The following is an 18,258-nucleotide window of genomic DNA, read 5'->3' as shown; positions in this document are numbered from 1 at the left end:
GCATCTTGGTTTTATCATGACAAAACTTGTCATATGGACTATAGAGAAAGATGAACTAGAGAACTCATCAAGGGCCTCTTCAGGGAGGCTGGACTTTGACATGTTTTGCATGAGAAAAAGTTATAAATAGAAAGGGAAGACTGCCAGTTTTGATTGTTATAAATATTATTTTGGTAATGGATTTGATTAGACAACAAGAACAGAACAGAACAACAAGCTATAAGGACCTTTCAGGAATGTAAGCAAGTGAATTAAAGCCTCAGCCAAATGGAATGAGAAGGAAAATAATGACTCCACAAAGTACTTTGGAGGTAAATTTGGCAAAATTTGTTCAGTGACTGGATGTGGGGTGTGAGGAAGAAAGAGGAATCATAAGAGCAATTCATAGGTATCTAGTTTCAATGGATGATGATGTCATCAAGAGGGGAAGTGAACTTTTCAAATTTAAAATTAGAAAATGTGGACACATTGAGTTTGAAATATCAGTGTGTCTTCTAGCTCCAGATGTCCAGTAGTTTGTTGAATGTTCAGGTCAGAGGCCTAAGAAGAGTTTAATTGTACAGAATGAAGAAACTGATCACCCAGGTAGAGTGTGCACAATTATGAGTTGTGGGTAATGAGTGGAACCCTGAGGATCATCAACATTTAAGAAAAATATAATAGCAGAAGAGAAGTGCAAGGAAAAGCCCATGGAGGAAATGATGAGAAAAGCATGCGGCAGATAAGAAGAATGCGAGCAATGCCAAATGAAGCAGAGAGGGTCCAATGGTAAATTATTACATTAAATACATTAAGTTTGTTTAATAACATTAATTAATGTGAACAAATACATTTATAAATTACTTAAATTATCAAATTAATTATTAAATTCTCATATAAAGAGTTTGTTGGGTTCTGTAATTGAGCCATTCTTTGAAATGTTAGTTGTACAACTTCAGAATTAACTTTATAAATTCACAGAGACACCAGAGAGAGGCCTCTGAGGCCTCTGAAGATAGTGGCTCTGCTCTTTGTAAAGGTTTAAAAGGAGGTTCTCACCAAAGTGTTGCACCTATTCATAAGCAGTAGGGTTGAAGGAAAGAAATGATTATTTTTAAAGTTGTTTTATAATCTATGAACTATAAGTCTGAATTTTATACTCAAAGTTGTTGGAGATATTACTAACTCTCATCTAGCTCAATTCTAGAATTTTATGGCCAGAATAATAATGGCCAAAATTTATTGAGTGCTTTCTTTGTACCAAGCTGACATCTAATAGCTTTACATAGAGAAACTCAATTTCCCAAGAGTACATGACAAGTATGATACATAACTTGTTCATGATCACACAGCTAGTAAAGGGAAAGCCAAAATGCAAAGGTAGGGTGATGCCCAAAAACCTATTTAACCACCACCACTCATCGACAATGAGAAAAGGGAGTCCTGTAAATTGTGTCATTGGTTATTTGATTGGAACCATCATCCAGGGCCCCTTCCTCAACCCATATGCTTAATTTTGCCCCTTTTGACTCACTAACAAAAGAAGGGGGTTAACCCCATTTGCAGACATTGAAAATGAATAGAATATGCTGATATTATTCATCATACACTGTCTTGGAAAAAGCTTATTATCTTGCATTCAATCTTTAGGCTAAGTACAGACCCAGAATCTGTAAGCTTTTTCAAACCTTAGAATGTAAGAGGCTCAGCATTAATGTGAAATACTGTGGCATTTGTTGTTGTTTTGTTTTGTTTTTGTTTTGCTATGTATATTGGTCTTCAGCTCCCTTGTAGGACTCCCCTGATCCTAAAATGAAAAGTGGATTAAAGAATTTGGAAATAAGATTTTCTATATCTGCTACTAATGATGTTATTTCTCTCAGGAGAAAAGGACCTTCACAGTACTAAATAATAATCAGAAACACTTGATCTACACTGGTAAGGACTGTGAGTTTACCATACGATACTTACTATTGTATACGATAAATTGAGTTTTCACTAAAACCAACAAAATAGATTACCTCTCTAAATTCTGAAATTGGCAAAAACCAATTTTAGATATATTGAGTGGCGAACTTTCCTAAAGGTTGAAACATGTTTATCATCATTCATTCATTTGCTGTACTCTTTTTCACACAATTCTTAATCATCAGGTGTTAACCTATTAAACTAAGGGAGTATGTTGTTTCCTTTACACTTTTCAATTACAGGGAGAGATAGAGGAAGCCAATTAGGGAGCAAGTTGAAGAAGCTGAATGCAAACTTCTGTAGAGGACTTGAAAGCAATTGCTTCTGGCCATGAAACCTGGACTTGAGTTGCAGTATTTCACACAGACATCCTATCTTCTGGATGAAAGTCTGATATAATGAAAACATAATGGAGTTGCATTTTAATTGAAAGTAGCCATTTCTATTCTCTTTCAGCTTCTACCTACTAATAATACCTTACATTTCTAACAAGAGCAGTACAATCACAAACAGTTGTGGTGTAGGTTATTCGGTCAAGTGCAACATTGACTGCGTAGAAGTAATCTTCCTCTCTCACTATTTCCCTCTTTTCCCATCCTATATAAAGGGTACCGCATGATTCCCCTATGTGTGTTGATTCGAGAAGTCAATCATCAGTTCCATGGTCACTACTAAATTGCCTTCATACAACTCAGCAATAATACTGTTCATTTAGGAAGAATAATTTATCTGTACCCTAGAAATTTTAACTTTTTAATATAAATACAGAATTATGGGACACTTTTGAAATGTGTCATGCCACTTTAGATGAAAATATACTTTTCGAGGTACAATATGACTAAAATCAAGGTAATAATTATTAAGTGAATCTTATTTAGGTACTGCAGGCCAGCTGTGATAAAGCATTCTCAAAAGAAGAAAGTATACATGTAAGAATGTATACATCATTTATGATCTTATAGCTTTCAGTATCTGCAGGTGAATTTTGCCTTTTCTCTGAGTATGATGCAATGGTTCAGGCAAGGAGCATCCAATCTTTTGGCTTCCCTGGACCACACTGTAAGAAAAATTATCTTAGGCCACACATAAAATACACTAATAATAGCTGATGAGCTAAAAACAAAACAAAACAAAAATTGCAAGTATTAGAAGCTGCAGGTATTTAAATGTAGATGTAGATCTCGGAATTATACATCCCTGAATCTTTGCTGCTCAATGTGACTTCATTTGATTCACAGATCATTTTTGCAATAAGAAACCCATGCAGTTTTATTAGATAACCATGTCGCCTATGGTCTTAAGTAAGTCAGCAGGGCAGTCATGCCATTAGGGCCTCTTCTGGATTGTATACTGATGTGTAAGGGATCTGGAGTAAGGGAAAACACATCAGTGTACATTTAGCAAAAACAATATGTTCAGGGACTCCTGACAGCTTACCATGGGGCTTAGAGTCATATGTCAGGGCATCTTTTGGATTCAGCCTGGATTCTGTTATAGTAGAGGTACCACTACTCATCATGCATGTCTCACCTTTCACAGAGAAGTGGAATGAAGTGGTTTGGTCAGTGGGTGGATGGATAGGCTGATTTGTGCCTGTATTCAATATGGGGTAACCCCAGATGTTTTTTACAGGGGTGGCCTGAGAAAGCAAAGGGCTAATATCCAGAACCTACAAAGAACTCAAACAAATTTACAAGAAAAAAACAAACAACCCCATCAAAAAGTGGGCAAAGGATATGAACAGATATTTCTCAAAAGAAGACATTCATACAGCCAACAGACACATGAAAAAATGCTCATCATCACTGGCCATCAGAGAAATGCAAATCAAAACCACAATGAGATACCATCTCACACCAGTTAGAATGGCGATCATTAAAAAGTCAGGAAACAACAGGTGCTGGAGAGGATGTGGAGAAATAGGAACACTTTTACACTGTTGGTGGGATTGTAAACTAGTTCAACCATTATGGAAAACAGTATGGCGATTCCTCAAGGATCTAGAACTAGATGTACCATATGACCCAGCCATCCCATTACTGGGGATATACCCAAAGGATTATAAATTATGCTGCTATAAAGACATATGCACACGTATGTTTATTGCAGCACTATTCACAATAGCAAAGACTTGGAATCAACCCAAATGTCCATCAGTGACAGACTGGATTAAGAAACTGTGGCACATATACACCATGGAATACTATGCAGCCATCAAAAAGGATGAGTTTGCGTCCTTTGTAGGGACATGGATGCAGCTGGAAACCATCATTCTTAGCAAACTATCACAAGAACAGAAAACCAAACACCGCATGTTCTCACTCATAGGTGGGAACTGAACAATAAGATCACTTGGACTCAGGAAGGGGAACATCACACACAGGGGCCTATCATGGGGAGGGGGGAGGGGGGAGGGATTGCATTGGGAGTTATACCTGATGTAAATGATGAGTTGGTGGGTGCAGCACACCAACATGGCACAAGTATACATATGTAACAAACCTGCACGTTATGCACATGTACCCTACAACTTAAAGTATAATAATAATAAATAAATTAAAAAAAAAAAAAAAAAAGAGAAAGCTACATGCCTTATATGTGGGACCCATGGGGCAGTTTGATGGGATACTAGATTAAGATCACTCCTGGTGGTGAGGAAAGTCCCAGTTTTAAGGGAATCTGGGCTTGAAATTCATACCTCCAGTAGGGATAATGTTTGGCGAAAACTTAACAAATCAAGTCTGATTCATAGTACTTACTTCTCTGATTATTTAAAAAAAAAACAGTGATGCCATTTTAACTCTTATTTTAGGTTCACGGGTACAATGTGCAGGTGTGTTATATAAGTAAACTCATGTCACAGGGGTTTGTTGTACAGATTATTTCATCATTCAGGTACTAAGCTTAGAACTCAATAGTTATTTTTTCTTATCCTGTCCCTCCTCCCACCCTTCACCCTCAAGTATGTCCCAATGTGTTCTTATCATTAAGTTCCCACTTATAAGTGTGAACGTGTGATATTTGGTTTTCTATTCCTAGGTTAGTTTGCCAAGGATAATGGTCTCCATCTCCATCTATGTTCCAGCAAAGGATATAATCTCATTCTTTTTTACGGATGCATAGTATTCCATGGTGTATATGTACCCCATTTGCTTTATCCAATCTGCCATTGATGGACATTTAGGTTGATTCCATATTTTTGTTACTGTGAATAGTGCTGCAATGAACATTTGTGTGCACGTGTCTTCATGGTAGAATGATTTATTTTCCTTTGAGTACATACTCAGTAATGGAATTGCTGAGTCAAATAGTTCTGTTTCTACATCTTTGGGAATGTAACAAAGCAACAGAAATAGTTCTCTTTCTAGGTCTTTGGGAAATTGCCATACTGCTTTCCACAATAGTTGAACTAATTTACATCCCATACCGATAGTGTATAAGTATTCTCTTTTCTCTGAACCTCACCAGCCTCTGTTTTTTTTTTTTTTTTTTTTCTTTGACTTCTTAGTAACCATCATGCCATCATTATTTTAGAATTTTTTCCAAAGGTCAAAAACAAGCATACTGAAGTTTGGAACCTAAAATTTGCCTTTTCTATGTATAGGAATTATTCTTCTGATGGCAGTCTTGGGCAGTTATTTCCTTCATCACAATTACATAAATATTATTATTCGTGGTTAAAAGGTACATTTTGCATTTTCTCTGAGTATGATGCAATGGTTCAGGCAAGGAGCATCCAATCTTTTGGCTTCCCTGGACCACACTGTAAGAAAAATTATCTTAAGCCACACATAAAATACACTAACATTAATAATAGCTGATGAGCTAAAAACAAAACAAAACAAAAATTACCAAAAAAAATCTCATAATGTTTTAACAAACTCTATGAATTTGTGTTGGGTCACATTCAAAGCCAACCTGGGCTGCATGTGGTCTGCAGGCCATAGGTTGGACCAACTTGGTTTAGCCCTTCAAGCAGGAACTTATGCAAAGCAGTCATGAGTAACTTGCTGTCTTCTCTCTATATTGGGGGACTTATTTTCCTACCCTTTCTAGTTTGGTGATACCTTTTCTTGAAAGCTTTTATTTTAAATAGTGAAATCATATGTTGTTTCTGTAATCCACCTTCATATCCAATTCTTTGCAAGGTCTCAAGGGCTGTAAGTGGCAGAGCTAGAACTTGAATTCAAGATTCTCTGTCTCTAATGCTTAGGATCTTAACCACTCACTGTATTTCTACTTATCTCATGAGTCTATGGCTTTATAATACTCAGTATTGTGAAATAAATAAATAGATTCATGGATGAACAAAAGGAAAATCTTTTCTTCACAGAGACTTTCATTTATTTTCTAAGAAGCAGAGTTTCAACTTGGCAAAACCAGAGGAAAACATGTACTAATCAAAACTGAATTGCTTAAATTTTATTTCAAACTGAAAATGTGTCTCTACTAAGTTGGATATGGCCTTAATAATTATGCAGAATTATAACATGTAAAAGTCAAAACTGTCAAGTGATAGAGGTAGAGTTTATTCAGGATATAAAATTAAATTTTCTTTCATCATTGCTCCACTAGCCTCACGGTTGCTAGCATTAAGCAGTTCTTTACAGTGCTACAATATTGCGGTAAGGGTTTTTTGTGTTGTGAGATAGCCACTAGTTTACAAAGCAGAATATATGTATACGTGTGTGTGTGTGTGTGTGTATGAATACCACATATATATGTGTGTGTGTATATATATACACATATATGTGTGTATGTGTGTGTATATATATGAATTCCACATATGTGTGTGTGTGTGTATATATATATACACATATGTGTGTGTGTGTATATATATATATTCCATACAGTCTTCTTGATCTATGTTTTGAGAGGCCAGGCAGAAAAAAGATGAGAAAATAAAGGATGTGTATTTAATTAGTCTCTAATCCAATGCTAGACATTTGCCCAGTAACTCCCTATGCCTCTTCTACCCTTAATCCAGCCTCTCTCTGTTCTAGAATGACTTTCATCTTCTGGAGACATTGGCATCGGCATGGCCCTGGGAAATGTCAAATGTGCCTTTGTTTGGGTAAAGCAAAGCAGCCTTGCTAGGGTGCCTAACTCTTTTTCCAGGATAAAGACAGAATCAGATGTCCTACAAGAGGCCAGCCCAAAATCCATTTAAGTACCTCAACAAATTCTACTGTACATCAGTCTGTGAAGCTATATAAAACATATTTAACTCTGTTTTATGACCTATTTTGCTACTTGGAGAGCCTTTCCAAACATTAGAATCACTGTTTTCTCCAGAAGGAAGGCGTTGATTGGCCACCTGAAGTCCTGGAAGGCCATTATGGAGACTGGAATTGGTGCGCTCAAGTCATTATGATTCTCATGAATCCTCTGTTTCACTACTTGGGTATACACATACTGAAATGATGGTTTCTGTTATTGTTGTGATCATAAGGCAAAATGGGTAATAAATTAGATTCAATTATCTAGAATGTCTATGTAATTGTGGTGCAGTTTTTTTAAATTAATGATAGTTATCAGAATTGTTTCAGTTTCTCAGAATAAAACATCTGAGAAAACTACAAAGAAAGGAACCTTGGATACTTAAGCATGAAAACTCTACATTTTTAATTAAACCTGCATTTATCTAAGCATGTAGAATCGACCCACTCTGTGACTTAGGACTTCGTCTTTATAAGTCTCTGTCTACTCATCTATAAATATTACAAATGGACCATGTCACCTACAAATCCCTCATCTCAAAGATCCTGTTATTCTAATATGAATTTGTTCCTCAGTTGTCACAAAACATTTAATTCTTATTAGGGGAGAATTTTGCTAAAACACATTTCATAAACATGGATGAATTTGATGTTCAAAACTTGTCAGCTTATGAAAAATCTTGAATGCTAAGAGATTGATATTTTTATTTTATCGAGTAAGTGTTACAATTCAGGATAAAAGAGAAAATGTTTGTGAAGTTTTCTTTTTTCCATTGTGTAGATGCAAGGATTTTTTTAAAAATTAAGAGCAGATGGATATTTAGACATCCAAAAGAGCTGCTTGAAATACTGAACACTGTATTATTAAAGCTCACAAGCTGAGGTTTGCTGACAAGAGGAATAGTCATAAAACATAACCTTTTATTTCATCAAAGAAAGTTATGCCTACCCAAGATCTGAAGCCCAACATCCATAAAATGGTTTCACACTGGTGACATTCTATTCAAAACAGCTGTCTGAAAGAAAAATAAACGGGATTTAATCTGCCATAAAATGAATTGCACGATTTATTTTTCTTGAGGAAGTCATGCCTTTGTGATGCTGGTGAGCTGTAACAGGTTTGCTTCTAAAGGCAGTGTCTCCTTCTATGCCAAACCCATATTAATTCAGCCATGTGAAATTTTCCTACAGAAAAAGCAGTTGGAAAGTCAGAGCAGCTTATCCAACACCTGATGCTTTTCTCTACTTTTAAAAGTATTAGTTTAAAACATGAGCCCAGGATAGACTTTTCATCCAGAGGTAAATAGATTTTAAGATGCTTTGTCATAAAGATTGAAATATATGAAACTGTCAAAGTCAACCATTAATGTCCTACAAAAAAAATGGAATTTCATATACTACAAACTAATATTTGAGAAGAGAGCAAAACTGCAAAAGAGTGAAATGTGAGTTAGAAAAATGACAAGTAAATGAGATTAATCATCTCTTCAAAATGAAATGCTTATAAAAGGTAAAAGCTACTCATAGGACAAATGTAAATATTTATAAGCCCAAAATAGACTAAGTGAGAAAACTTTTCAATATAGACATTTTAAAGACAATTGAGTAATAGTATGTTTCGCTTACTTCATTCATTTAGTACACATAATACCTTTTACAATAAAATAAAAGAAAGCAAGCGTAAGATTTTTTTCTACTGCGGAAGTTGCTGTAATACTACATGTGGTAACTAAGATACAACCTAACACAGGATAGACATTGAAACTTAGGTTGTGCCTTTCCATTCCATTACTTCATTCTATCACATATTTTCCAAAATTCTTATATGCGTGTTCAAATTAGCCTGCATGTATTTCATTGTAATGCCATTCTCTCAAACAACTTACATTAGAACATTTCTAACAGCTCTTTTTTGTTAAAGCTAGCTACATAAAAAATGTCTGTTTGCATGGTTCAGCAAATATATCTTTGTAAATTAAATGTGAATCCTAAAATAAACTGAAAATAATTTTAACTGAGATATATTATTATTTTCTTTAGGAGACAAAAGATATTATCTCCATAATAACTTTTTGAAATGTTCTGACTACCAATGCCCTCATTATAAAAGCTAATCCATAATGCAATTTATTAAGAAAAAAATATATATATTTTTCTATAATATCTCAGAATCCTTTACCTTAATTTACAAAATGAGCACCTGCTTAAAACAGATTTCTACTAGAATGAATAAAGCATTGTAGTAGTAAGCATGAGGCTTGTGAATGTGTGTAGTGTTCCTGAAAACTTGAGAGATTATTCACATTCACATTTCAGGAGAAAAGGGAGACAATAAAAAGCTACTGTACACATGAAGGCAAAGGTGAGACTCAACAAGGATATATAACTATCATTATTTTTGTCAGATAAATTCTGTTGTTTCTGAAGACATTTACATCCTGTGAGATTGAATTTTTAATTTACAAGTAAGAGGGAGAGAAATCTCAAAAGTGCGTTTCTTCTGAGACAGATTCTACTGAAAGCATATTCTGCTACTAATGGGAAATATCCGTCTTTTACAAATGCACAAAGACTTTTTATGAGTTGATTTTTTTATTTTGTAACTTCTCAAACTTTTACCCCCTTATATTGTAGGATAATTTCCCTGACATTGACTGCACATTACTGTGGTATGTTCATACATCTGACCACAGAAAGCAATGTCACTTAATGTCCCAGATTCCCTTACATTCACCAATGTTAAAGTAATTTGTGAACAGAGCCATTAAGACAATCTGCACATTTAAACTTTATGCAACATGATATACAAATATCAGAAAGCAGAAGAGCTCCTTTCCATTCTTCAGCATACAATGCTGAATTTCTAAATATACTGTTGTATTTTTTAACATTTGCTTACTTCCTGCTACTAAACAGTATTTGGTTTGATATTGTAGTTTGATTTTTTTAAACACAATTATCCCTGCCATTTTAAATATGAATATTAAATCTAAATAACTCCAAGATTTATTTAGAGTGACTAGCTCTCAATAAATCTGAGACATAAAAATTGCTTGTCTTATAATCTAGTGAAGTACCTGATGGAATACCAGCACTAAAACATTTTTGTCGACTGTCGTCTCAGAATCTTTAAATGCACTTTAGTGTTAGTATTGCATAATATAAAATAAAATGCACTACCATTCTTCATCGGTTTTACAACCTTTTTCACACTGATGATATCTTCCAACTTCAAATAGTTGTAAAACTTGTGCTGACTGATTTGTCTGCTTATGGAAACTTTCCTTAATGCATACTTGGAAACTATTTGTGTAAAACAGAAATTGAATTCAAGACTTGACATCGTCATTTGTGAAATCATTAAAAATATCCTTGCTATTTTAAAGATTTAAAAACACTTTCAGCCATATGAAAAGTCTAGGATTTTTTAATGGTAATGTAGATTATTATAGGAATTGCTTTGCTATTTCCATGTATATGTAGGTATTCATACATATTATATATGCATATATAATATTTTTTCCCTGGCATAAAAGTTACTGACTGATTCCCAAGCATAATAGATTTACAAAGTTTTGAGAGACCTTATTTGTTTAACAAAAAGGGAAAATTGGTAAGGGGATGAGGTATGACAGTAAATTGGAATTAAACATCAAATGCTATAAAATGAGTTCACAAGAAAACAAGGCAAATGTCTACAAATTTTGGACATTGGCAATATCTAGCAAGGAAATATAACAATTAATGTTACATAAAATACTGTGGATGTCCTTTATTAACTTATAAATCCAATATTAATTGCACACTAAACAGTATAAACAAACAGCAAAATTTATTTTGTAATAACATGTAAGAAACGAGATTTTTGAAGTTACTTATTGCACCCATATTATTCACGGAAGCTTCAACTCCAATTTTACTTAATTTTAATTTATCTTTTTGAGACAGAGTTTTGCTCTGACACCCAGACTGGAGTGCAGTGGCATGATCTCGGCTCACTGCAACCTCTACCTCCCAGGTTCAAGTGATCATCCTGTCTCAGCCTCCCAAAGTGCTGGGATTACAGGTGTGAGCCACTGTGTCTGACCATTCAACCCCAATTTTAAAATGCATGACAGTGATTTTGAAACTTTAATTCCTATAGAAAGTACATATAGATATTGTTGAAATGCAGATTCTGATTCATCTGGTGAGGCCTGAGAGTCTGCATTTCTAGCAAGCTTCATGCTGCTGCTGCTGGTCCATGCACCACACTTTGGATAGTAAGAATCTGGACTGTCTAAGGAAAAGCAAGCTGGATTTCTTGAAAGTTGCTGGCATTGGGCGGATAGTTACAAGTCTGTTTTTCTCTCTAATGAGTACATGGAGAATAACAGATCTTTCTGAAACTCAAATATTCAACTACTTACCCCTTCTGTCCAGGAGGTTTGAAACAAGCAGGAGCAGAAATGAGTGAGTGTGTGCATGTGTGCCTGTGTTTGTGTGTGTGTACTCGGGTATACAGTAGTGCCTCCATGCTTGCATTAAGGTAAGTGTGTCAGCAACTCTCCTGTGACTGTCCTCAATTTAGACTTGCATTCATCTAAGCATGCAAAGTTCAGAGAATTGTCAGGTCCAATATACCCTATCTCTGAGGTTAAGCCCTAGCTTATTTCACACATTTCAACATTTTCCATGTGGATGCTGTTAAGGTTGCCTGAAATTTGGAGATAAGCCCAGGATTAGTCCTGCTTTAAAGTCACCATGAAGCCTTGTTATAGGCCTCAAGTTAAGTTGTTAAATGTATTTCTCAGAGCTTACTGGAAAAAAAAAAAAATAGCCACACTCACTAACTTTGGTAAGCTTCAGATAGCAAAACACAGCGGTGGTTGTTGAAAACTTACCTACAGGCCTTCACCTTCATGTTTTTATAGATGGTGGACTTATGTTCTGAGGCTAAAATGACATTCTGTTACCAAGCTTGCTTTAAGAAAAATGTCTAAACTGAGAACTGCGAGATAGAATATTCACTTTTTTTAAAAGCATTTTGAGAACTAGGTCAATCTTATTTAAGCAGATTTTTCTAAATCACTTGGTAATAGTTTAGAATTATTCTGTAATTATCTAATAATTTGGTATTTTACTTTATTGATATGAACACCACTATTATAGAATTTAACAATTACTATATACTTATACTTGTTGTAAATATGAATTCCAAGTAATTAGCAAGTGACTCATGCTAATGACATGTCTAAAATATTGGCTTTCCTATATTTTTTGTCATGTATAGCTATTCTATTGATCTGGAAGATATAAAATATAAGGCAGTAATATTTGATTAAGTCTTGTTAAAGTTTAGTGCTTTTGGCCAAGGATCTTGTAGAGTATCTGAAAAAATTAATAGTGCAAAGGTGGCAAATACTGAACAGAAATGAAATTGAGATGTATTTCTAAAAATAAATTTAAAGTGTAAAACAAAAAAAAATTAACTTCCTTAAGGAATCCAACAGAATTCCTATAATTTCCCGTATTTTGAAATTCATCCATCCTACTTAATCTGACTTTTAAAGAGTGGGTGAAAAGAACTCTACACATTATAGGGTTATAGTTTTGGGGAATTTTCTAAGAAACGTATAAGTTAGTTATAGCTTTTAACAGCACAGCTACAGATGTATCAGATAAAAAGGAGCAGAAAAAGTTTTTCTCTCTTAGAGGCCCTGTAAACAAGTGATGCCTTGGGGTATCTTCCTTTTCTTGTAGTAGTAAAAACAATCTTGAAAAGGATTCTGCTAAACACTCTTCTAAGGCCATGCATTTAATTTAGATAAATAACATCATCTCATTATTGATTAAATTCTCAGAATTTTATATTACTTCAATGCTTGTAGTAGCTTATTGGCCATATTGGAGATGTTTTAAATGTCAAAGCAGTCCTAATTTCTCCAAATATAAATTAGCATGATACTCTTTAAATGGCCGCTAAATGAATTCTTCTGTTGATTCTGGCGATAGATAAATAAATCGATAAATGGGTAGATAGATAGAGAGATAGATTATTGTGGATCATATTTGATTAAATTAAGAGAGTCTCTTCTCCAAAAAGTATAGACTATTTATACTACACCGGTAGGAGAGTATATGGTGAGAAGAAATCAATAGTTGAGAGCAATCACTCTCTCATGAGCATGCGATTCACTCAAACATCCACGGCAGCCCTCCATCATAACCTCTCCATGAAGAATCACTATCTTTCTCATTTTGATAAACACAGACACTCAGAGAAAGTTAATTTACCAAATGTCATACAGTTAATGGTGTTGGGATTCTGACCTGTGTTCATTACAATAATTCTTTATATTTCTCATAATTCAGAAAGCAGGAGTGATGCTTCTAAGTCCATTCAAGTGCTAATATACATCAACCAATACTCTCAGATGAGATTTTCATAATCTAAAGCAAAAACTTGGAAAAAGAGTCTTTCCTATTTTACATAATTTTAAAATTATGATGTATTATAAAATACTATAGAAGCATTTTATCACCTATTTCTTTCAAAATTTACTTTTACATTTGATTATAAAATTATACTTTCAACTTGATTGCTCGTAAGAGTAGAATATCTCAATGAAAGTTTTACCTAAGCATTAAAGTAATGATTATCCCTTAGAAATGCCCATTAGGAAATTCAAAAGTCACCATTAATGTTCCTAAATTAACCATTTTCTGTTACCCCCTTCACTAATTACATTGACAGTCTACTTTCTTCCCAACTAACATGACATACAGAAACATAGTCCACCAAAGCTGCTACTGTACCAAAGGTGACGGTGATTTGGAACCAAGAAAATGTAGGTGCCAGGATTTTCAACCTTTTCAAAGACTTTCAACTGAAAAACATCTCTGAGAAATATTTAACAAGACATGTAATTTCCTGCTACCAAGTATTTCTCACTCTATTACCCCCCAGGTCAAAATTCTACTGTAATAAATAGTTTACCAAGATAATCAAAAGTTACACTGGCCTATTTCTCCTAGTACCAGTCAATCACAAAGACCATTCACTTGGCAATCTGCAGCCTCAGATCTTTATCCCCTTTTTCACTTTTTGAAATCAATGCTTTATTAACACATTAAGAAGCAATCTTTAGCCTAAGGTAATAATGACTGCTGTGAAATAGTAACCTCAATGAGAATAAAAAAGTGAATATACCATTTACATTGTTTTTCAAATCTCGGAAAATTTCAGTTTTAGACAGTGACTATTATTAGGTAATATTAAATGCATGCCTACCTGTGTAACATGAGCAAAAACCTCTTTAAAATCAAACCTAAATGACCAGGTTGATAGTTTAAGGATTGAGATGGAGTCTCACTCTGTCACCCGGGCTGGAGTGCAGTGGTGGGATCTCAGCTCACTGCAACCTCCACCATATTAATAGTGTAGTGTCAAACAACCTCATTTCTATCACCTAAGTCCCAGTATCTACTGATACTAGGCAACCTCTGGATCAGTATTTAAAAGGAGTGTATAAAGACCAGTATTTTAACTGACTACCTCTGTCAAAGAAACTTCACAATTAGCACATCAAGCTGTCTTTTGCAGAATTTTTGAACACTATGAATAAAAGATGTTTTTGTGACAAATAACATTTCCAAAACTTCAAATTAACATGAATTAAAACTTCCAAAACTTAATTAACCCATGTGATCTCAAGCTGTATTCTCTTTTGAGGCATAAGAATAATATTCAATCAAAATAGTTTACTGTCATTCTTTCTAACAGATATACAGTTAAGTGTAGCTCCTTCATGCAAGAAAATATAAGGTAAATTATAAAATGTACTTTATAGTATATTTATACAATAGAAAGTAAATTACAAAATTATAAAATTTTTATAAGGTAAATATAAAATTATAAAAGTATTAAAACTTACGTTAAATTTTGTAATATACTATTACACTAGATTGTTTCTGTTATTGTTCAGATAGATAAAATAGCTAGAATTACCAAGTAAAAATATGTACCTGTGTCCCTTATAATTTCTAATATTTATGAAGTAACACAAGCACAGCCTGGAGTATGTGTCATACTGGTAAATTATAGAGTAGATACTTTTCAGAAACAGGAACAGATTTTACAGTTCTAACTCAAATATTTTACCATTCACATGTACTTACAATAATATATTTTGCAGTGTTGGTCCTGAAGCTGAAAGTAGAATTTGAGGCATTTTGCCAACACCTGTCTAATTTGCAACAGAGATTGTAATGCAAATTTCTTATAGATTACCAAATGAAACCGATAGCTTCTCATTAAGTTTCTTTTGCATTTGGTCAATATTTTACGAAATCACAACATAGATAAAACTTCATAATCGCCTTTCAGATGGAATCAGAAAGAAGCTCCCATTAACTTTTTTAAAAAGTCCTTAATGATTATGTGAATGGTAGCAGAATCAGATAAAATGTTATCAACTGTATCTTACCTCTCTCACTGAAGTCATCTACTAGAATGATTTCTGCTATCAGACTCTCTGGGGTTCGGTTAATTATACTGTGTATGGTCCGCAGGAGTGAAGTCCAGCCTTCATTATGAAATGGGATAATGATGCTGGTGTTTGGCAGCCTTTCCAGATACATCTTGTGCTTACAGCTGGAGATGAGGGAAAAAAAAATGGTGTATCAAATGCAAAACCCTTGTATATCTTATTCTGTTGTTTATTCATTATGTTATCAGACAACTGTGGAAACACGACTTGGTCTAATACTTTCCAACCAGAGTTTGTACAGCATGATTGTTATTCTGCTCCGTCATGGAATGTATTAATGATCTCCTTTCACACTCACTCTTAATGAAACAACTGTTTTATCCTCTTTGGTATCAGGGTTTCAAATTCGTCAGTTTGTTGAAATGTTGTGCTCTTGTTGATGTACATTTTTCCTGTTGTTATATAATAGAAATAAGGATGAATAATATGCTTTAAAACTGTTTCCATGGAGCACATAATTAAGATTTAGATGGATTTCCTGAAGAGATCTAAAAATTTAACTTCTGTAATATTTATGTTTAATTAGTCAGTTTTAGTCATGGAGTGTTTCAATGGCTGGACAGTATTTAAAGCCTGAAGGGAAAAACACCATAGTCTCTAAACAGAATAAATTAAAATCTAATGTAAAATAACTGTTAACTGAGCACAACCACATAATAAGATTAAATTAAGATCCAAATCAAGATGTTATCACATTCCTAGTGAAAACTCTAAAAAGAAATCTCAGATTCATTTTTTTTTTTCATTGTTGGAACCATCTGAGAAGATGAAAAAGAAGTATTTTAAAAATTGTATTCCTTTATTCATTATTTAACCTAATAATTTATTATTTTTAACAATATTCATTAAACAAGTAAATTTTGACATTTTCAGACAATGAAAAGTGTTTGAAAACCCATCAAAATTATAACATGATATGGGCACAAAAATGCTGTAAAAACATGAAATTCATTTTAGGATAACTTAAATGTCAAAAAATATATATAAATATGAAAAAGATCTGTCAGTAATTTCCATGGGAGTGCAGTAAGATAGATGTTTTTGCTTATAATGCACAGATCTGGAAAATAGTGTTTCTGAAGTTCAGCATACCTGGTCATAACTATGTGGAGCCATTGATTCTTCTGAACAAGGTCAAAGAGCCCAACTAATTGTGCTTTGATATATCAATATTCATAATGTTGCACCTACTTGTGAGAACCATCACACCTCACAATGTCCTTAGAATGAGGGTGATATTCCCAATGAAGCCATTTGTTTTTTAAACATCAGGGCAAGCTATTGTACATATCACTTGCCTATTAATTAAAGAGGACTTGCATTCAGAGTAATATCGTATAAACCATCAACAGGGGCCAGGCACAGTGGCTCATGGATGTAATCCCAGCACTTTGGGAGGCCAAGGCAGGAGGATCACTTGAGTCCTGGAGCTCAAGACTAGCCTGGGCAACATAGCAAAACCCCATCTCTACCAAAAGTAAATATTAGCCAGGTATGGTGGCACACACCTGTCATCCCAGCTACTCGGCTGGCTGAGGCAAAATAATTGCTTGAACCCAGTAGGCAAAGGTTGCAGTGAGATGAGATCGTACCACTGCACAGTCCAGCCTGGGTGACAGAGTGAGATTGTCTCAAAAAAAAAAAAAAAAGGAAAAAAGAAAAAAATCAATAGGCTCATGACTTTTCAGAGTCATATACAATCCAATCAGAGAAAGGGTAGACAAGAAAGAATGCAAGACCAATCATGTGTGACAAAGGCTTTCTCTTTCAAAATGTTTTCGATAATTTATATCTGCCTAAGCTCAAATTACTATCAAATTACTCTCACACACAAAATATAAAAAGATCCATTCTATTCATTCATTCATTCATTCATTCATTCATTCATTCATTCATGTCACAATAATTTACTGAAGATTTGATATAGGTCAGGCTCCAAAGTTGAGGTAAAACAATGAACGAAATCTAGTTCTTAACCTCAAGACATTTATATTATAATGAGAGATACAGAAAGATAAATAGTTACAATTTTAAAATGAAATGGATAGTGTAGAAGTTTAATAGAGTGCTATAAGATTATTTGAGAGAGGCCCATAAGCCAATTTGGAAAATGTAGAAATTCCAGTGAGAACTGAAGGTGGCCTGCAGAGGACAGGTTCAAAGTGTACATAGGAAGAGAATTCACACAACTTGGTAACTAGGAGATGTGATTAAAGAGGAGTCTTACATTTTGGACATGGACAACTGATCCGATAAAATACAGAATGACAGAGGAGCCTGTGTGAGGGACACACTGAAGGTTTCAAAGATTGAGAGCAACGATAATGAATTCAATTTTGGCCATGTATTGTTGAGATGTCAAAATGACATCCAGTTGCAACGCAGCTTTCATATATCATATACACACCTATCTGTCAATTTAGATGTCTATCTATCTATATATATGTGGGTGCATAGCTCAAGGTAAAAATCTATTTTGCTAGGGGAAGAGGCTCATGAGAGATAAGCTCTAGTAGATGATGCTGGTGCATCAATGCCTCCTTAGCACTCACCATTCCAGT

The 18,258-nt window shown here is 34.3% G+C and overlaps 1 protein-coding gene across 2 annotated transcripts in view; it reads right to left on the bottom strand.

Annotated features, from left to right (window-relative positions):
- The window catches only part of GALNTL6 (polypeptide N-acetylgalactosaminyltransferase like 6), a 1,202,623-nt gene that overhangs the window by 673,158 nt on the left and 511,207 nt on the right, over positions 1 to 18,258 (bottom strand). For both annotated transcript variants that reach the window (XM_015451034.4, XM_015451035.4), the window contains one exon: positions 15,635 to 15,801. In XM_015451034.4, coding sequence (XP_015306520.2) covers positions 15,635 to 15,801 — 167 coding nt within the window. The remainder of the gene's footprint in view (positions 1 to 15,634; positions 15,802 to 18,258) is intronic.

Source organism: Macaca fascicularis, chromosome 5, assembly GCF_037993035.2.
Source record: "Macaca fascicularis isolate 582-1 chromosome 5, T2T-MFA8v1.1".
NCBI lineage: Eukaryota > Metazoa > Chordata > Mammalia > Primates > Cercopithecidae > Macaca > Macaca fascicularis.
This window is presented reverse-complemented; position numbering and strand designations above follow the sequence as displayed.